This window comes from Balaenoptera acutorostrata, chromosome 16 (assembly GCF_949987535.1).
Source record: "Balaenoptera acutorostrata chromosome 16, mBalAcu1.1, whole genome shotgun sequence".
In the NCBI taxonomy this organism is placed as follows: domain Eukaryota; kingdom Metazoa; phylum Chordata; class Mammalia; order Artiodactyla; family Balaenopteridae; genus Balaenoptera; species Balaenoptera acutorostrata.
In genome coordinates, this window is record NC_080079.1 from 19,477,946 (window position 1) to 19,499,190 (window position 21,245).

Here is a 21,245-nt window from a genome sequence, read left to right on the forward strand (position 1 = left end):
CATTTAGATAAAAAATACTTAGTTACACAAGTGTAACCTAAGATTCTGAAAAAACACAACAAAAAATAGTTTTAGATACAATTATACATTACTCTGAGCAGATACGAGAAAGTGCTGACATTTATGAAGAAGTGTACAAAATTGCACAGGTGTAAGCTTAGATGTAGACTGTTGGTACTTATCGTGAGGGAGGCAAATACTATACAGTCCACATCTGCAACCCAATTTTGCTTCAGCATCCCCAGAGACTTAGAAAACATTTTTTTGGGTAGGTTGCAAAACATTGCTTCCTCTTTTATTCTCATCACCCCCATTATAATACAAAGCAACAGACAAGAAAATCAAATCACCAACTGTAAGGGTTGAAGGCTCAAACACACACACACACACACTCAAAAGCATCTTCTTTTCAACTACCGAAACGGTATTCATTTCACCTGTTTGTACATCCATATTAACACAATTACACAAACCCTCTGTTGATTTTTTTTAAAAAAAGGAGCAATTAATGGCTTGGCGTCATTATTCTTCTACCTAGGAAAGGGGGGAGGGGGATGGTACAAAACAATGGATACTGAGGGGCTGGGGAAAAATCGTTTTGTCCTGAAGCCTCTAGCATGGGGGGGGGGGGGGGGCCGGGAAAGAAGAGTACTTTTCCTCTGTCCCTAAAACCTACTGCGGAAAGAGGTTGCCATTAGGCATGTCCAACAGAGCAGTCCTGGATGCCCACAACTCGCTTCACCAAGCAACACACCCAAAGCCGACTCACCACTCTTCAAGGAACGGAGAGGAGACGGGGAGAGCGCGGTGGGCTTTGGGGAAGGGGCGAGGAAAGACTCCACCCCGTAGCACTACCGCCGCGCCAGGGCCCCCGCCAACGATTCACACGCCCACGGGGAGCCCGGCAGCTTGGGCGCGGTGACCCCGGGAGCCCAGTGGAGCAGAACCGTCCTCCGGGCGCCCCCGGCCCCGGTTCTCGAGCCGGTTTAGTCCTCGCCCGGGCGCTGTCCTGGTCGCCCGCCGCCACCGCAGGCCCGGCCCCGGACGCTGTCAGCCGGCCGGCTCGCTCTCGGCGCTCGGCTGTGGGCCCCGCACGAGAGCCGGCTACTAGGGCCCGGCCCTCCCGGCGACAGCACCCAGGAAAGCGGCGGCGGCGGCGCCTCCCAGGGCCCCGGCCCCTCGGGCCTCACCCCGGCCCCGCCGGCTCGCGCCTGTCAGGACGCGCGGGGCCTCCCCCTATCGACAGCCCGCCCGACCGCCCGACGGGCAGGAAGGAAGGCAGGAAGAACCAGCCAACAGGCACCCTCCCGCCTCAGCGGCCCCTAGTTACCGTCAGGAACCGCGACTCCGCCATCCTCCTCGCTCGCCCTCCTTCCTCCTCCTCCTTGGAGGCGACTCTGCCCAACCGCCGCCCCCCGCTCGCCCCTCCCCCACTCGCCCCGCCCCGCCCGCCCGCCCCTATACACACTCTCGCTCCTACCGGCCCGCCCCACCCCTCCGGTGCAGGCCCGTCAATCGCTGGGGAAGAAAAACAGGCGGAGCCAGGGCAACCGACGCTGCCCAATCAGAGTGAGGCACTGTCGCCAGCGACGCTATCCAATCAGAGTGAGGTATGGGCGCCAGCTTCCCTCTCTCCGCCCTTTTCCTTTCCTCCCCTCCTCAACGCGCTCTCTCCCGCCCACAGGGCGCCGCTGGCTAGCTGGGCCACAGAGAGAGCCTCCAGCTGGGTAGAGAGACAACTCTCAATCCGAAGTTACTGTTGACGCTAAGGCAGCCATAACTGATAATGGCAACGGGAGTTTCCGGGCCTCCCGTCTCCTGTGTGACGTAGTTTTCCCTTCGCCCAATCTCATAGTTGCCCTGGGCAACAGTTGAGCCGTCTGGGAAGAGATGCATCTGTAAGTAGGCCCAAAAGAGAACCAAAGGTGACCAGACATCCCATGTTAAACAAGTTAATTCATATTCCGGACTACCTGCCCGGGTTCGGGGATAGAGGGAGCAGGTTTCCTGGCCCTTATTCTGCTGGGACGTCTGGTCACTTACCTAGGTGGACAAGAGTTTAGGGCTCCGGAATCCCCTGTCTTGCCCGGAAGTTGCCTTTGACACTTCTGAATAGGGTCATGGCAGAAGGATGGGAATAGCTTGCGCCCCCCTTGCCCCAGGGAGTACCCATTCCGACAGCAGTGACGAAGTGAGGTGAGTGTCCCTTGGTCCCGGACCGTGGGTCAGGCCCGAGCAGGCCGAACGGCCCCTGGGAGACAAAGCGCAGTTGAGGCTAGCCGGACTCAGAACCGCTTCCGCTGGAAGAAGGTTTTCTTTCCGGACTGGCCAGGCGGCGGCCCGCCCCCCACCCCCCTCCGCCCCTTTGAGGCTCCCTGTGGGGTAAGGCGGCTCAACCGGCTCCCGTCGCCGCGCTGCTGCAAGCTGGGACGGGAGGGGCCTGGGTGCGGCCCCTAACTCCGGCGAAGTGGAGCTCCTGACCACGCCCCCGCAAAGTCTGTTACGTACTTTCACCCCCTGACCTTTGAGGAAGGAGAATTCTGGAGCTTGAGGAAATCATTTTCCACTCCCAGCTATAAAGGAAAGAGATGGTTACCCACCACCGCGGCAACACCTCTAAGTCTTATTTCCGCACTTCCTGTCTTCAGATTCTGAATTTTCTCCCTTTTCTTTGTTTCTCCTCTGGTGGGGGTTTGTAAGCACTGACTGCAGTTCTGGATGAAGGTATACTGTCCTAATCCTGCATGTCTGCGGTTTATTAAACAACTTAATGTTCGTGAATATTCGTAAAAATATCGTATTAGTTTTATATGGCTCTTTACCAGAATTGTCACACATTATCTCATGTAGTTCCTTCTGTAGGTTTTGAGTCAACAGCTGTGAGTCATCTTGGTAATATCGGGTTGGATGCCTAAAGCTGCGGGAAAAAGGATCAGGAGAACTTTCAGGTAAACTGAAAATTGTTTATATCCAGGCCAGTCAACAACAAGGGTGCACACCTACCTTCTTTGCTCAGTTTCTTTTTGTATCCTTAGTACTCATGCTCCAGCCAAAATGAACTATGTATTCTTTTCTCTAACAAGGTTTATCACTTAAGCACCAACCTTTTGTGATTATGTATCCACGTCCTAGTTATAATTGGAGATGTGTTTCCAGATTCTCCCCAGCAGGAAGTAATTTTCTCTGAGCTTACCTAGCACTTTTTGTACCTCTTTTATGACAACCACTATTTTGTATAACAGCTGTTTGTGTTCTTAGCTTCACTACCATATTTACTCCTGAATAGAATGGTTTGTATCAGATTTATCTGCCTGTTACTTTACCCTGCACATGATATTATTTTGATAAATACTGAAAGATGGAATATATTGGGTGTCTCCTGGATGCCCAAGATGTTGCCAGCAAAGTTTAAGGGAACTTCAGTTTATCAGAAATTCAGCATAGTCCCTGTTACTCAACCTTTTCTTAGGCTTCCCCTCTGAAGTCTTTTCAAAATGATTTCTAACCCCCCATATTTTATTAAAGAAATATTCATACATTAAAAAGTTTAAAGAATACAATAAACATTTATGTAGCTTTCACCTAGATCCAACAGTTGTTAACATCGGGCCATATTTATTTCACTCCTTCTCACACACTTTTTAATTGTCACTGAGACATTTGGAAATAGGTTGCAGACACCTATTTTTAAGCAGACATCTCTAAAATTCCCAACATGTATTTCCGAAGAATTATAAAGTTCTCCTGCAAAACATCATTATCACAACTAAGGAAGTTAATAATTCTGTAGTCTTTGAAATTCAGTCTGAATGTATGTACATTTTCCCATTTGACCCAAGAATGTCTTTTATACCTTCTCCTCCTTGCAAAAAAAAACAAAAACCAAGATCCAGTCATGGTTTATGTATTGTATTTGGGTATTGTAACTCTTTAGGCTTAATCTAGAACAGTTCCCCCATCTCTTTCCCTTGTGACATTGTCATTTTGAAGTGTTCAGGCCAGGGGTCTTTTTGAATATCTTCTTTTTTCTTATTTCTTGTAAATCAGAAGTTGGTCTGGAGGTGTGATTAGATTCAATTTAACATTTTTTGCAAGAATACTTCACAGTATTCATACTTTTCCAATCATAATTAAGTCTTCTCAAATGAAGCTACTTTTACCATATCGTGAGCTGCTTGTTAAATCCATCCCACTTCTCAACATACCACCCTTCTATGATATCCTACAAAGAAGAGTTTGGCATTTAATCCTGCTGTCTATGTAGAGTATGTTAGTGCCCTGCAATGGCAATATAGACTGTCTACCTTTTAATAAAGTGTTGCTGCTACTTTGCCTACACTTGGAGCTGATGCAATGTAATCTTCAGCAAAGTGTACAGATGTCAGCATAGTTTCATGAGTTTCAACTCCTGGCACCCCAGGGACGGTTGATGAAAGATGTGTGGGCCCTGCAATTCAAATACAGATGAATCTTGATGTTATCAAAGCAGAGACTGAGGCAACTGCTGGCCATCTGGCCACATCCAATTTCGGCAATGTTATTTTTCTCCCTGAAACTCTTGCAGGTCCTAATTAGTCCTGGAATTTCTGTGATAGGCTTTCGGTAGCATTCATCAAAGCTTATTAAAAATTGCAAAATCAAGATTATACTTAGTACTTAGTACATTAGGTACAGTCTGTGTCCAATGGATAGAGAAGGGTTTGCAGAATTTACTTCGTAATCACAAGAGGAAAACTCCCCAGATTGCCAAGCTATGTATTCCTTCTATCCTAGACTTATATTTGATCATGAAAGATAAGCAGAAGGAAGAAAATGCACTTAGGGGACAGAAGAAAATGCTCTGGGAGGGCAAAAATTCTTAGATTGATATAGAATGCTTTTAGCCTTCATATTGAAAGTTAAGTAATGCACTCCTTCAGTCACTTCTTTTGTGTAGAAGAAAATTTGCTCATGGTGGGACTATGAAACAGTTTTAAGTTTACTCCAGATTCAAATAAGGCAAAATAATGTACCGATTAAGACCACAGATTTTAGAATCAGACCTGGGTTTCAGGAACAGGCACATTCATTAGCTGGTGACTTTGGACAGTTCACTCGTTCTGTTTATCATCTATTAAATGGAGCCGTAAAACCTCTTAGAATTGTTGAACAGAATGAGTCAAACACATAAAATGCTTTAGCATAGTGTATAGTACATGGTATATGGTCAGTGTATGGTAGTTATTATTAGTAGCTTCTAAAGCAGTCCAATCTGAGTACATTGTAGGCATTAAATATTTATTTATTGAATGAGTGAATGAATTTAAGTTGGTTCTCCAACTTTAATGTGGGGAACTTAATTAAAAATTAGAGATTCTGATTCATGAGTCTGGGGAAGACTCCCGAAAAATCTGTATTTTTAATAATTGTCCAGGGGATTTTGATATAGGTGATCTGAGGTTCAGGCTTTCAGAAATAGTAAAGTATCAAACAATTCTTTATTTCCCTTTCTTTGCATACTATTGAAGTAGGTATATATCTCTGATGCTGAGAATATAAAAAGTTCTTCAGATACGTTTTTTTAAAAAGGTTTAACCCTTTTTTAAAGGTTAGTAGCTAACCGTTTTAGGACCACTTTCTAGTACTGAATTTTGAAAAAACAAATTATTAGAAAAAGGTATTCTGCATGAGTAGGATATGTCATTTTCTACTAACTTAACAGTAGTGTCTGCTACTGGAATGTAACAGAACCAATGGCATCATCCAGGTTCACCCAAGAAGAGCAGTTCCTGTTCTTAGGCCTAGGCATGTTTCAGAAGCTAGACACTGCACATGTTATTCACATGAGTCTGGATTAATTAGCCAAATTGAACATGTTGCAACGTTTTTCTACCAGCAGATGCCAGAGAGCAAAACAAAATAGAATCTACTATAGTTTCCAACTACATGACATATGATGTTATTTGGCATCTCTGGTTGAACATTATCAATCCAAATTAAGCAGTCTGCTAGCATGTGGTCAACCACTTGAGTGAGTGTGAGCATTACTAATTTGTATCTGAAAAACACGTCTTTTGGGACTCCCTCTTTCACCTTTTTCTCATGTTAGTTAACGTTCAGAAATCTAATATGTGTTTGAAACTTCATCTATCAGTCAACCACACAAGTCTTGCATAAGACAAAAGATAAATTTTTTCATTTTTGTTCCTACCATTCCTGCCACCCCCATCGACAACCTGCAGTAGGGAGATTGAATTTACTTAAAAGAAATTAATAAATCGGCACAAAAGAAAAATATCCTTTACTGTATTCTACATAAACAAGGTTGCTTCCAGTGCCTCCCTCGGTTCCCAGAGATTGTATTTTTGCTTCTTAATGCCCATTAATGATAAAAGAGGATCGTTTGGCATGTAATATATTGGCGTGGCTCTGTTTTACTGAAGTTGTGAAGTCAGGTGCCTGTAGTTGCCTGGCAGGTAATGTTAAGGGAAACAATAGGCAGTGGGGATTGGAGAACTCCCCATGCTCATCTAAATGGGGCATCACTTCCCAGCCCCAGCCAAATTTTGTCATCTGGGGATATGGACCTGGTGTTACCAGATTTGTCAAGAGGAACTAAAATGTGGACTTCATGTGAAATCTCCTGATTTTTAAACATTGGTTCAAATACTTTTTAAACATTAATCAAGCCAGCAAAACATTTAACTGGGTAGCACCAAGGGCTACAAGTTTATGACCTCTGTGTTTCTTGTATAAAAACGCAATTGGTACTTTGGTTGAAAATCTCAGAATGCTTTAGAAATGTTTTCTTTTTTGCCATATTTCAGGTGCATTTACTTCTCTAAGTAAGGTAACAAGTCACTTATCACCTCCATCAAAAATTAAAGATAGAATCTTATGTACACCAAGTGTCTATTTCCTTGATTGCAATTTAAAAGGTTTTTACTCTTTTCCACCAACTTAAAAACTTGTTCACATTTTCTCAACCTTGAATTATATTAGGAAATAAGTTTTCTTTATTATCATATCTTTAATATATTTAAGAAAAATGGGATTTCCCTGGTGGCGCAGTGCTTAAGAATCTGCCTGCCAATGCAGGGGACACGGGCTCGAGCCCTGGTCCAGGAAGATCCCACATGCCATGGAGCAACTAAGCCCGTGTGCCACAACTACTGAGCCCATGTGCCACAGCTACTGGAGTCTGCGTGCATCTAGAGCCCATGCTCCACAACAAGAGAAGCCACTGCAATGAGAAGCCTGCGCACCGCAACGAAGAGTAGCCCCCGCTCGTCACAACTAGAGGAAAGCCGGCGCGCAGCAACGAAGACCCAATGCAGCCCAAAATAAATAATCAATTAAATTTAAAAGAAAAAGAACAATCCGGTAGCACATGCTCTTTAAAAGTAAATAAGTAAGGGTGCTTCCCTGGTGGCACAGTGGTTAAGAATCCGCCTGCCAATGCAGGGGACACGGGTTCGAGCCCTGGTCTGGGAAGATCCCACGTGCTGCAGAGCGACTAGGCCCGTGAGCCACAATGCAGTATCTGGAGCCTGTGCTCCACAACAAGAGAGGCCACGATAGTGAGAGGCCCGCACACCGCGATGAAGAGGGGCCCCCACTTGCCGCAACTAGAGAAAGCCCTCACACAGAAACGAAGACCTGACACAGCCAAAAATAAATAAATTAAAAAAAAAAAAAGTAAGACAGATTTTTAAAGGAAAACATCTTTAAATAGATCATGCTGTTTTGTAGGTACCGTGGTGGTGATGAGGATTCAGAAGGTTTTTAAGTGTGGGAAGGCACTTAACAGGAAATCTACAAGTTTTTTATTATAGAGATATGAAAATTAGACATGGAATAATAAATGTCACACTGTATTTCTAAGCACTTTTACATTCACTTTTCATTTGAACCTTGCAACTCAAGACCGATACTAAACATGTTTTTTATGAGAAAATCAAACCTCCAATTGGTTAGGAAACGTTTTCAACATCACAAAGCTAATTAGCCAGAGTACAACCCATTTAAAGTATAAACATGGAATATACTGACCCAAAAAAAGTGAAAACAAACAAAAATGCCAGTATAAGCTTTTGTTTTAAATCATACATTGGATTATACTGTTGAAGCTTGTTTAAAATACTTGGGATCCTAGAATACTCTGAAGCATTCAATTTCAGAATTTAAAAATGGGGTTTTGTACAATTAGGATAAGCTGGTAAGTTTAGATAAATTAATGGAGGGAAAAAAGAATTATGATGAAAAGCTAATGGTGGACTAGAAGTGGCAGGCACACCACGTGACCCACAGAACGGCTCTTCTGGGGCTCCTGTCAAAGATCAAATAGTAGACTAAGGAGACTTTAGTATGACCTAGGAGGAGAGTTTTTAAAACATCCAAATCCTGGCCTGAGCATTTTTAGAAGCTAAGACTTGGCTTTGGCATCCACAGTATGTTTCCATTTTGATATTCCTGATCCATATGTATATGTTTTGAGTTACCAGGAATGGAATTTGGATTTGAGTAATCTATTCCTCTTCTCTGTCTGCCCCCATCTGACTGTAGTCTACATTTTCCAGCTGGCTAGATGAAAATAGAGTACAATTTAAAGCTAACAGTCCTGTTTAGCTATTTAACCCATGATCTTGGTCTCAACAGTATGTTCTCATATAAGCTAATCTATGAAAAATATACAAAACTTATAAGCTTTTCGAGTGTTGCTTTATTGCTGATTAAGCTTGAGATCTGACAGTTCCAGTGGCAGCATCTTTTAAAAATAAGACTAATGCTATAAAACAAAACCCACAGACAAAAAGCAGTATTTTTTCCTACTAAGAGATTTTTTTTTTTAGGGTGATATCAAACATGACAACTGGAATGCTGAATCCTCAAATTAAGGAGAGAGAGTGAGAGAAAGAAAAGCCACATGGAGGTTAGATAGATATATAGCCATTAACTTTATTCTTTATGCTCAGTAATTATATTATCGATGTGTAGTTTATTTTTATTGATTTTCACTAATAATTGGAATAACTCAATCCAAAATATTTTAAGTTTTTCATTTAAATTTATAAACATTTTTGTGGCAGGGAAGTATGGTAGGATAATTACTAAAATATGTTCAAGCATGAAAACATACATTAAAATAAAATTAAGTGGAATGGAAATAGAGATGTAGGGAGAAAAAAAGATATAAAATTTCTGACTTAAAAAAGAGTTCCTGGGACTTCCCTGGTGCCGCAGTGGATAAGAATCCGCCTGCCAATGCAGGGGACACAGGTTCGAGCCATGGTCTGGGAGGATCCCACGTGCCGCAGAGCAGCTAAGCCCGTGCGCCACAACTACTGAGCCTGCGCTCTAGAGCCCGCATGCCGCAACTACTGAAGCCTGCATGCCTAGAGCCTGTGCTCCGCAACAAGAGAAGCCACCACATGAGAAGCCCGCGCACCACAACAAAGAGTAGCCCCCGCTCACCGCAACTAGAGAAAGCTTGCGTGCAGCAACAAAGATCCAACACAGCCAAAAAAATAAAATTAGATCTTAAAAAAAAAAATTTTTTTAAGTTCTTCATTTTTTTATTAATGGATGATGGTAGCTATCAGATTGCTATGATATTTTGATTATATTATATATATTTTTAAGGATTAATGTTATTTTTAAATATGCTGGAAATTTTATCCTTTGTAACTATTTAAACTTATAACAAATTTATATGTCTATCTAGAAATGTGTAAAAGGGTACCTAATTTCTCTGCCTAGTTTTTTCAAAAGGGTTATGCAAGGATAAAATTTGAGGACTACTGAACACATTCTTAAGGTTCAGAAGGACACTCTAGTGCTCTTGTCCAGTCCCACACCCATAATTTAGTTTGGTTGTCAAAGTAAATCTAGTTTGGTTATCAAACTAAATCTCCCCAGAGATTTCTAACTTGTCCAAGTTGTATGACTAATTTATGTTATCAACATGTATATGATTGACTTAAAGTACTAATCCTGCCTAGACATAAAGGCCTTTCAACTCTCACTCCAACAACTTAGTAAAATTTTTCATGACAAAGATTTGGTTTCCCTCTATCTTTTGCGTTAATTTTAGACATCTAGCTCAAATGCTACAACAGGTTTGGTTCCTTTATCATGATTTTGAAATGCATTATCCGTCAAAACCATTATCTCTGGGAGAAATTACAAACTAAAGAAACTGGGGGGAAGGGAAGCAGCAGATTATTTTCTAATTACCCAGACCAAAAGCTTCAAAAAGTGACAAATTGACACTGCATTCTCTAAGCATTAAAAGTTTGGGTTCTATTACTGTAGGAATTTTATTTTACTTTTGCAATTTAATGTTTTCTCTTAAAATATGGCTTGCCCATCTGTATCATTTTAAAATCTGTCGTAGTACTCCATTGTATGGTGGTTCCATAATTTATTTGACCTGTGACATGTGCCTGAATGCAGTGCCCTAATGAACATTCTTATTCTTATATCTTTACACACTCATGCTTTGTTTCTTTAGTGATCATTACTAGTAGAAGGTTTGGATCAAAGAAAATGTGCATATTTAGTTTTAGTAGATACTACAAAATATTAAAAGATACTATAAATTATCCCTCTAAAAAAGCTGTACCAACAAACCTGCCCACCAATACAGAGTGCCCATTACCCTATACATTCCCTAACTGTGAATACTATCAGGCTTCTGATTTTCTTGCAATCTCAAAAGATACAACACACACACCAAAATGAGACCACAATGATTTTCACCTTCTTAATGAGGCCATAATGATTTTCCTGTTCAAATTGTAACCACCACAACACCCAGCCCTCCTAAATCCCCTTAAACTATTTTATTTTCTATAACACTTACTACCATTATGTTATTTGTTTCTCTCCCCATGCTCTAGACTGTAAGCTCTGAAAGAGCAAGGGTTTTTTTCTCTTTTGTTCACTAATGAATGGTGCCTGGCACATGGTAGACACTCACATATTTATTGAATTGAATGATGTGGCACTTGAATAATACACATGAATTTCATCCCTAGCTGATGTATTTTTTCTTTGGCCCATCTGTCTCTGGTGGGACACACATCTTACCTTACCAACTAGAAAGTACCCTTAGGGGTAGCCACAACTCCTTAGGGTGCATCACACCAGGCAAAACACCCATGTTTGGCTATTAGCAGATTCCCTGGAGAAGGATATAAATGCTCCTTCCTACGCTGGGCTCCCTGGGCAGTTGATTATCAAGACAGTGAAGCCTTGGCAGTGCTGGGCATCCAACCACCACCTTGCTTATTTTAGCCCTCCCTTCCTGTTCCTCTCCTGCCAATGCCTAGGGGGGCCTAGGAACAAGAATCAACCCTAGCAAAGTAGACACTCCACCCAGGCAAGTGACAGCACTGATCTTCCCCACACCAGGCCCAACCCACTCCCTACAAGGCCTTTGGCTCCACACCCTTTCCAGTAACAATGGAAGCTTAGTCAGAGAACTAAGGTTTGGTAGAGCACCAAGCTTCATTGTTTTCTGCAAGCCAGATTTTGGATGTGAAACAGGTATAAAGAAGAGATAGCAAAAGATAGTGATTAAATTCTGAGTAACATGAGTTGCTACTCTAAAACAGCTAAGATTTAAGTATTTGTTCATTTTATCATTTTGGTGATTAAAAATTGGTGATATAAAAACCCTTAGATGCTATGCATTTCTCTCATGTTCATCAACATTTATAATGTCTATCTTCCCCTTCAGTAGCATATCATGTCAGATTTGTACCAAATAAGGGCCTAATGAATATTTTCATTGTGTTATCTTTAACGGAGAGGCTAGTGTTGTTTGTTATAGTTGTATTCAGGCTATTCAGAGATTACTAACCTTCAACAACAACAAAAAAACAAAAAAAAGGAATGATCACTAGTTACCACTGGCAGGCCTAAGTAACAAGAAGGAAAGAATGTGTCAGAAGGAGAAGCTGTGCATTCTGAGTAAATTGTATATTGCATTTATCTCAGATTCTAGGTAGTGATGAGTTGCTTTATTCCTGGTCCATTCCCTACTTCATCTTCATTCCCAGAGAGAGCAGTATAGGGGTAAGTTTCGATGACAGTTGTGGAAAGCAGATAGAGCTTCCTCAGGAACTTTAGATCTTTCAGAACAGGAATTTGAACAAGAAGGGGAAGAGGCTTGGTGGATGGAGAGTATGAAGCTTTTTTTAGGAATGTCAAAGTAGTGGTAATGGGAATAACTAAGACCAGAAGCAGCTTCACTTGATTATAACTAATTTGCAGTGGGTGGTAAAGGCAGGCACCAAGCCAGCATCACCACGTTATAAATAATCTTTCTTCTGTGGTGGTGATGTTGTGAAAGATATACAGTGAGTTGCATCAGTATGGCGAAATATCACAAAATGGGTGGGACTGTCTATAGAAGCATCTGTGTTTGGAAAGGGGTCATGCTACAAGTTACAGTCCAGAACACCTTGAATATATATAACATGGCATAAACTGGGATGTAACACTGGGAACGGTTGTCATCAGCCAGAGATGACATATATGCTGGGATATTCATAACAAAATACTCACGTGAGGGTATTCACTGGTGCTTCAGCATAGAGTATCTCTGTATTAGAGGAAAATAATAAACTGAGAGCACACCTCATTTCTGGTATTCAAGAGCCAATTTCACCTGTTTGTGTTGCTTCCTTACAAATTGCAGCTGTGTAGCCAGTAACTGATCCTTAAGATGCTTTTTGTCATTATAGCAAAGGAATTAAAGTAGAAACTGGCTGTTAGTTACTGAAAGAAGTGGGGATGTTAGGCAGTATTTACATACTACCTCCTCCTTTCCCTAACAGTCTGCCTTACCCCACCTCCCAAATGGTCATGTCTTTTACATCACCCACCATTCAGGGGAGATGCTGTCAGCTGCACATAAATCCCTTTGGTTTTCCTCAGCTGGATAGATACCTATTGGATAATTTACCTTTGCCTAAATACTTAAGCCCAATTTTCACTAGGAGGGGAAAAATTTAGAACATGCAGCCTTCCAATTACCACCACCACTTATGAATGAAAGTTGGCAAGATCTGCATGCTTATATGAACTATCTCAACCTTGTTTCAATGAAAAGACTCAGGTAATTAAAGAGAAAATTATGCAAGGATAGGATAGTTCATTTTCTATAGGAATTGTGATTTTACTTCTTAAACTACAATGGAAATATCTCAAGCAATATGCTTTGGGAATTCATTCTTGAATAATACTAATATTGTTTTCTCATTGAAGGAAGAAACTATCCAACAATTCAGATATGGCAGAAATGAAGTCGATGTTCCGGGAAGTTCTTCCAAAACAAGGTATCTAAGTCACAAATACGTAGGTCATAGAATATTGTAGGAACCTAAAAACTAATAGGCAGTGTCATGTAGCAGGCTCAATAGCTACATATCTGAAACTATTTTGTGTTCTATACACCACACATACTCTCCACTTTTACTATGCTTTTGTCATGAGTAGGTTGTAAAGGAGTAATCCATTGCTTCCCCGCCCCCACCAGTAAAAGGATGTAAAATGACAGTTGGATTGTTTTTTAAATGTAGAAATTCTGTTACACTCAAGATTGCAGATTACAATAAGAAATTTCCAGTGGAAAAAAATAGCACCATAATTTACCGTAATACTAAATAAGGTCTGAAAGTGGGGGAAAAGAAACCTGAATCAAACAATGTAACAAAAGCCGAAGGTTTAAGTTAAACATTCAGTAATTTGAGTATTCATGTTAATACCATACTTTACTTCGTATTTGTTGTTGTTGTTGTTGTATTTCCATTTCTTTTGTTTATTGAGGTATAGTTGATTTACAATGTTGTGTTACAGGTGTATAGCAAAGTGATTCAGTTATACATACATATATATCTACTTTTTTTCAGATTCTTATCCCTTATAGGTTATTACAAAATATTTAGTATAGTTCCCTGTGTTATACAGTAGGTCCTTGTTGTTTATTTTATATATAGTAGTGTGTATATGTTTATTCCAAACTCCTAAGTTATCCCTCCCACACCTTTCCCCTTTGGTAACTATAAGTTTGTTTTCTGTGTCTGTGGGTCTATTTCCATTTTGTATGTAAGTTTATTTGTATCATGTTTTTTAGATTCCACATATAAGCAATATCATATGATATTTGTCTTTCTCTGTCTGACTTACTTCACTTAGTATGAAAGTCTCTAGGTCCATCCATATTGCTGCAAATGGCATTATTTCATTCTTTTTTATGGTTGAGTAATATTCCATTGTGTGTGTGTGTGCGTGTATATATATACATATACATACATATATATATATATGTATATATGTATATATACACGCACACACACACATATATATATACCACATCTTCTTTATCCATTCATCTGTCAGTGGACATTTAGTTTGCTTCTATGTTCTTGGCTATTGTAAATAGTGCTGCAGTGAACATTGGGGTGCATGTATCTTTTCAAATTATGGTTTTCTTCAGATATATGCCCAGGAGTGGAATTGCAGGATCATATGGTAGCTCTATTTTTAGTTTCTTAAGGAAACTCCATGCTGCTCTCCATAGTGGCTGTACCAGTTTACATTTCCACCAACAGTGTAGGAGGGTTCCTTTTTTTCCACACCCTCTCCAGCATTTATTATTTGTAGACTTTTTGATGATGGCCATTCTGAACAGTGTGAGGTGATACCTCATTATAGTTTTGATTTGCATTTCTGTAATAATTAGTGAAGTTGATCATTTTTTCATGTGTCTATTGGCCATCCGTATGTCTGTGGAGAAATGTCTATTTAGATCTTTTGCCCATTTTTTGATTGGGTTGTTTGTTTTTTTGATATTGAGTTGTATTCGGTATTTGTATATTTTGACGATTAATCCCTTGTCAGTCTCATCATTTGCAAACATTTTCTCCCATTCTGTAGGTTGTCTTTTTGTTTAGTTTATGGTTCCCTTTGCTGTGCAAAAGCCTTTAATTAGGTCCCATTTGTTTATTTTTGTTTTTATTTCCATTACTCTAGGAGACAGGTCCAAAAAGATATTGCTGCTATTTATGTCAAAGACTGTTCTGTTTTCCTCTAGGAGTTTTATAGAATCAGGTCTTACATTTAGGTCTTTAATCCATTTTGAGTTTATTTTTATGTGTGGCATTAGAGAATGTTGTAATTTCATTTCTTTTCCCTGTAGCTGTCTAGTTTTCCCAGCACCACTTACTGAAGAGAGTGTCTTTTCTCCGTTGTATATTCTTGACTCCTTTGTCGTAGATTAATTGACCATAGGTGAGTGGGTTTATTTCTGGGCTTTCTATCCTGTTCCATTGGTCTGTATGTCTGTTCTTGTGCCATACCATACTGTTTTGATTACTGTAGCTTTGTCATATAGTCTGATGTCAGGGAACCTGATTCCTCCAGCTCCATTCTTCTTTCTCAAGATTGTTTTGGCTATTCGGGGTCTTTTGTGTTTACATACAAATTGTGAAATTTTATGTTCTAGTTCTGTGAAAAATGCCATTGCTAATTTGATAAGGATTGCATTGACTCTGTAGATTGACTTGCATAGTATAGTGATTTTGACAATAATGACTCTCCTAATTCAAGAACATGGTATATCTTTCCATCTGTTTGTGTCATCTTCGATTTCTTTCATCACTGTCTTATAGTTTTCAGAGTTCAGGTCTTTTGCCTCCCTAGATGGGTTTATTTTCCTAGGTATTTTATTCTTTTTGATGTGATGGTAAATGGGATTATTTCCTTAATTCCTCTTTCTGATCTTTCATTGTCAGCGTATAGAAATGCAACAAATTTCTGTGTATTAATTTTATATCCTCCGACTTTACTGAATTCATTGATGAGCTCTAGTATTTTTCTGGTAGTGTCTTTAGAATTTCCTATGTATAGTATCTGCAAACCGTGACAGCTTTGCTTCTGCTTTTCCAATTTGGATTCCTTTTCTTTTTCTTCCTTGATGGCTGTGACTAGGACTTCCAAAACTATGTTGAATAAAAGTGGCAAGATTGGGCATCCTTGTCTTGTTCCTGACCTTAGAGGAATGCTTTCAGCTTTTCACCGTTGAGTATGTTAGCTGTGGGTTTGTCATATGTGGCCTTTATTATGTTGAGGTATGCCCAGTTCCTGGAGAGTTTTATCATAAATGGATGTTAAATTTTATCACAAGCTTTTTCTGCATCTATTGAGATGATCATGTGGCTTTTATTCTTCAATTTGTTGATGTGGTATATGACACTGATTTGCAAATATTGAAAAATCTTTGCTTCCCTGGGATAAATCCCACTTGATCGTGGTGTATGATCCTTTTAATATATTGTTGGATTCAGTTTGTATTTTGCTGAGGATTTTTGCATCTATGCTCATCAGTGATACTGGCCTGTAATTGTCCTTCTTTGTGGTATCTTTGTGATACCTGTGGTTTTGGTATCAGGGTGATGGTGGCCTCATAGAAGGAGTTTGGAAGTGTTCCTTCCTCTGCAATTTTCTGTAAGAGTTTCAGAAGGATAGGTGCTAACTCTTCTCTGAATGTTTGGTAGAATTCACCTGTGAAGCCATCTGGTCCTGGACTTTTTTCAGGGGTATTTTAATCACAGATTCAATTTCAGTGCTCATAATTGGTCTGTTTATATTTTTATTTCTTCCTGGTTCAGTCTTGGGAGATTGTACTTTTCTAAGAATGTCCATTTCCTCTAGGTTGTCCAGTTAATTGGCATATAGTTGCTTGTAACTTCTCCTTTTTCTAGTTCTATTGATTTGGGCCCTCTCCCTTTTTCTTGATGAGTCTGGCTAAAGGTTTATCAATTTCATTTATCTTTTCAGAGAACCAGCTTTTAGTCGCATTGATCTTCTCTATTGTTTTTGCTAATGTCCCAAGCAAGATGTTAGCCTTCAGATGAATACTCTTGTATATGTTTGCCACCAGCCTTTATGTCCTGAGAGCCCCCGTCACCTCACACCTCCCCAGCAGACCCTCCAAGACCAGCAGGTACATCTTGCCCAGGCTCCTATCAAGTCACTGCACTTTTGCCCTGGGTCCCAGGGCACACAATACCGTGTGTGCTCCAAGAGTGGAGAGTCTGTTTGCCCCAGTCCTGTGGAGCTCCTGCATTCAAGTGCCACTGACCTTCTAAGCCAAATGCTCTGAGGGCTCCCCTCCCAATGCCAGATCCCCAGGCTAGGGAGCCTGACATGGGGCTCAGAACTCTCAATCCTGTGGGAGAACTTCTGCAGTGTAACTGTTCTCTGGTTTGTGGGTCACCACCCTGGAGGGTATGGGATATGATTATATTGTGAGTGTGCCCCTCCTGCCATCTCATTAGGCTTCTGCCTATGTCTTTGGATGTACAATATCTTTTTTGATAGGTTTCAGTCTTTTTTATCGACGGTTGTTCAGCATTTAGTTGTGATTTTGGTGTGCTCATGAGAGGGGGTGAGCTCAAGGTCCTTCTACTGTGTCATCTTGTTCCTCCTCCTATTTTTATGTACATTGTATTTCCCCCCAATTTTTTTGAGATAAAACGTTTGACACAAAAATTTGTCTCATTGTAGCTTAGGATCTTAGAAAATTCAATACCTTATGAACTCCCTAGTATTAAATGTTGCTTTTACATTTTTATATTGAAGATATGCTGTGGGTAATTGTTGCTTTTATATTTTTATACTGAAGATATGCTGTGGGGGGAACTATGAGAACAAGAGATTTTACAATGTCAATGGATTAAGTTTTTAGACCTTAATTCTAGCTGCAAATCCAAACCACCAAACAGCTGTGTTATCTCACTCCAATTCTTATTTCTTTTTAAACTTTAGGGCAGTTGTCTGTAGAAGATATAACCACAATGGTGCTGTGTAAACCCAAACTTTTACCCCTAAAATCTCTGACTCTGGAAAAACTGGAGAAAATGCAGCAAGCAGCACAGGATACAATTCGCCAACAGGAAATGGCAGAAAAGGAACAACCGCAAATAAGTCACTGAATGATAACTTAGCACTTCTGCAGAACACCCTACACCTTCCTTATTATTAACAATAGCTAGAAAATAACCTGCATCTGTATGCTGAAAGCAGTATGTATTAATAAAACAGATTTTATTCCCATAATATAAAAATAATCAAGATTTAAATAAAACTTGGGATTGTGAATTTAAACACTCTGGTTTGTACTGAACAGAAGCAATTTTAAAACTCTGAACCCAGATTTTGGTTTTTTTTTAACCCAAGTTTTTAGAACAAATTATTGTTCACCATTCCTGTTACTATCATTTTTCTAGATAACATTCTTAGGCACAAGTGAGTAAATGCACAGAGAAGCCTGTAAATGTTTATTAAAAACTGAATTTGAAGAATTTTGTGTCATGACACATTTAAGGCTATCTTGCCTGACCAACTGATCCTACTAGTAATGACAAAACTGTATTTTTTAAACAAACTTAATTTTTAAGAAACCCTCACCTATCCAGTAGTTACCTAAGCTTTTAATTATACTGATTTTAAGGACTTACCTGGCCACCTTCGTCTTCCAGGTATCAAACACAATTTTAAAACCCTAAAAATGGAAATTAATATGGACTTGAAAGAGCCCATTAAGTAGATATGAACATAAAATTGGAAGTTTTCGTTCTAAAAGACTGTAGCTAAACCTGTAATGGGTATGTTCTAAGAATACCTTTGTGAATTCTGAATATAATTCTTGGTTGGTTTGCTGCAGTCAGTATCAGACAATTTAAATTAGTATGGACCTTGAGGCCTTGCTGAGTATTCAGGCTTTGCAAAAGAGGTCAGAAATGTGATCATTCTTTAGATAATTGTTATTTATTGGTAACTATTTTCTCAGACACTGGGTAAATGTAAAAACTATGAGTCTTTGAAGAATAATTTTTTGTAACACAAGCATTACTTGGTAATAGAACTTAAGAATTATGAAAGGTATATACGTTTGAGAAATTTCATTAAGCCCTAGATAAGATCAAAAACAGCTAAGTGTGCAAGTATTTCCCACCAAGTATATTATTAAAATAATTTATTTACTGCTGTACTCTTGTTTGAAAAGTTTTCTAGGAGCAAAGTTTAAAATTCACTAGGTTCAGATATGCTCTTTTATATGACTTAAAATTTGTTGTGTGAAATATGTTTTTTAAAAGCCCTAAAATAAATGTACTCCCAGTAAAGAATCAACACGGCTTCACGTTTTATTTTGTCATACATTCTTCTAGAACTGGGTTCATTCATCCAGTTTTGTAGAAAAATAGATGTTCCAGCCACCATTTACTTAACTGTCTAGTCTTTAAGACCGAGCAATATGTTCCCTGGAAAGATGAATAAGTCTCATAACTAACTCATTTTTTTAAAATTCTTTAAGACAAAGAAATTTTTTTTTTTTTTTTTACTCCCAAAGCACAGTATTTCAACAGCAGCAGCCAACATGGGGTTTTAGCAGCTTAACTTTACCCCCTAAATAAAGCTCTGTATAAACCAGTGATTTTACTACAAAAACACTGTCCTTGAAAGAAAGGAGTGGCAGTCAGACATCAATGCAAAACTTGGAATGATTAGGTCATAAACATGGCACATAAAAAAGGTAGCTTATGAGAATATCCCACTTAAGAAGTGGTTACTTTTCTGTCCCTCCTTTACACCCTCACAAAAAAAAAAAAGAAAAGAAAAAACACTTCCTTTAAAAATTTCCCTTAAATGTAAGTTTACAAAATTTCAGAAATGCCTTGTACCCAAAACAAGTGCTAAAAAAAAAAAAACCAAAAACCTGTGCTAACAACTCTTACAATTCAGATATATATATTTTTTATAACATCTAAGACTGCAAGAGTTCTTATATTCAGTAGCTCTCTGGTTTAAGACGACCTCCATCTCCTTCACTTACAAAACGTTTTCTGCCCCTGCAACGAAAAGAACACAAACATGAAAACAGATACAAATTCTGACTACAATCAACTAAAAGAATTTAAAACTTCATCTTTTTTGGTTATTCATTAATTTCCAAAGCAATCTACAGATTCAATGCAATTCCTATCAAATTACCAATGACATTTTTCACAGAACTAGAACAAAAAATTTCACAATTTGTATGGAAACACAAAAGACCCCGAATAGCCAAAGCAATCTTGAGAAAGAAAAACAGCTGGAGGAATCAGGCTCCCAGACTTCAAACTATACTACAAAGCTACAGTAATCAAGACAGTATGGTACTGCCACAAAAACAGAAATATAGATCAATGGAACAGGATAGAAAGCCCAGAGATAAACCCACGCACACATGGTCACCTTATCTTTGATAAAGGAGACAAGAATATACAATGGAGAAAAGACAGCCTCTTCAGTAAGTGGTGCTGGGAAAACTGGACAGCTACATGTAAAAGAATGAAATTAGAACACTCCATAACACCATACACAAAAATAAACTCAAAATGGATTGAAGACCTAAATGTAAGGCCAGACACTATCAAACTCTTAGAGGAAAACATAGGCAGACACTCTATGACATAAGTCACAGCAAGATCCTTTTTGACCCATATCCTAGAGAAACGGAAATAAAAACAAAAATAAACAAATGGGACCTAATGAATCTTAAAAGCTTTTGCACAGCAAAGGAAACCATAAACAAGACGAAAAGACATCCCGCAGAATGGGAGAAAATATTTGCAAACGAAGCAACTGACAAAGGATTAATCTCCAAAATTTACAAGCAGCTCATGCAGCTCAATATCAAAAAGACAAACAACCCAATCCAAAAATGGGCAGAAGACCTAAATAGACATTTCTCCAAAGAAGATATACAGACTGCCAACAAACACATGAAAGAATGCTCAACTTCATTAATCATTAGAGAAATGCAAATCAAAACTACAATGAGATATCATCTCACACCGGACAGAATGGCCATCAAAAAAATCTACAAACAATAAATGCTGGAGAGGGTGTGGAGAAAAGGGAACACTCTTGCACTATTGGTGGGAATGTAAATTGATACAGCCACTATGGAGAACAGTATGGAGGTTCCTTAAAAAACTAAAAATAAAACTACCATATAACCCAGCAATCCCACCACTGGGCATATACCCTGAGAAAACCATAATTCAAAAAGAGTCATGTACCACAATGTTCATTGCAGCTCTATTTACAATAGCGAGGACATGGAAGCAACCCAAGTGTCCATCAACAGATGAATGGATAAAGATGATGTGGCACATATATACAATGGAATATTACTCAGCCATAAAAAG

The 21,245-nt window shown here is 39.4% G+C and overlaps 3 protein-coding genes across 13 annotated transcripts in view; 1 reads left to right on the forward strand and 2 right to left on the reverse strand.

Moving 5' to 3' along the window:
• SHOC2 (SHOC2 leucine rich repeat scaffold protein) overlaps positions 1-2,176 on the reverse strand; it is a 103,552-nt gene extending 101,376 nt beyond the window's left edge. For 2 of the 5 annotated variants that reach the window (XM_007173077.3, XM_007173076.3), the window contains exon 1: positions 2,044-2,176. The gene's annotated coding sequence lies outside the window, so the exon portion shown is untranslated. Of the gene's footprint in view, positions 1-769; positions 938-1,330; positions 1,427-2,043 lie in introns of those variants that run through there. The other 3 variants (XM_057530405.1, XM_057530406.1, XM_028164286.2) reach the window with 3 other exon arrangements.
• On the forward strand, positions 1,735-19,182 carry BBIP1 (BBSome interacting protein 1). Of its 6 annotated transcripts, none has more exons than XM_057530407.1 (4): positions 1,735-1,898; positions 2,863-2,948; positions 13,255-13,325; positions 17,818-19,182. In XM_057530407.1, the coding sequence occupies exons 2-4, from the start codon at positions 2,908-2,910 to the stop codon at positions 17,982-17,984; spliced, it is 279 nt and encodes a 92-aa protein (XP_057386390.1). In that variant the 5' UTR covers positions 1,735-1,898; positions 2,863-2,907; the 3' UTR covers positions 17,985-19,182. The 6 variants fall into 6 exon arrangements, with proteins under 6 accessions (XP_057386390.1, XP_007173140.1, XP_007173142.1 ...); XM_007173078.3 differs by having other exon boundaries at positions 1,736-1,898; positions 2,851-2,948; XM_007173080.3 differs by lacking the exon at positions 1,735-1,898 and adding an exon at positions 2,063-2,196 and having other exon boundaries at positions 2,851-2,948.
• The window catches only part of PDCD4 (programmed cell death 4), a 29,227-nt gene continuing 27,153 nt past the window's right edge, over positions 19,172-21,245 (reverse strand). For both annotated transcript variants that reach the window (XM_057530404.1, XM_007173075.2), the window contains one exon: positions 19,172-19,901. In XM_057530404.1, the coding sequence (XP_057386387.1) occupies positions 19,841-19,901 (61 nt within the window). In that variant the 3' untranslated portion in view covers positions 19,172-19,840. The remainder of the gene's footprint in view (positions 19,902-21,245) is intronic.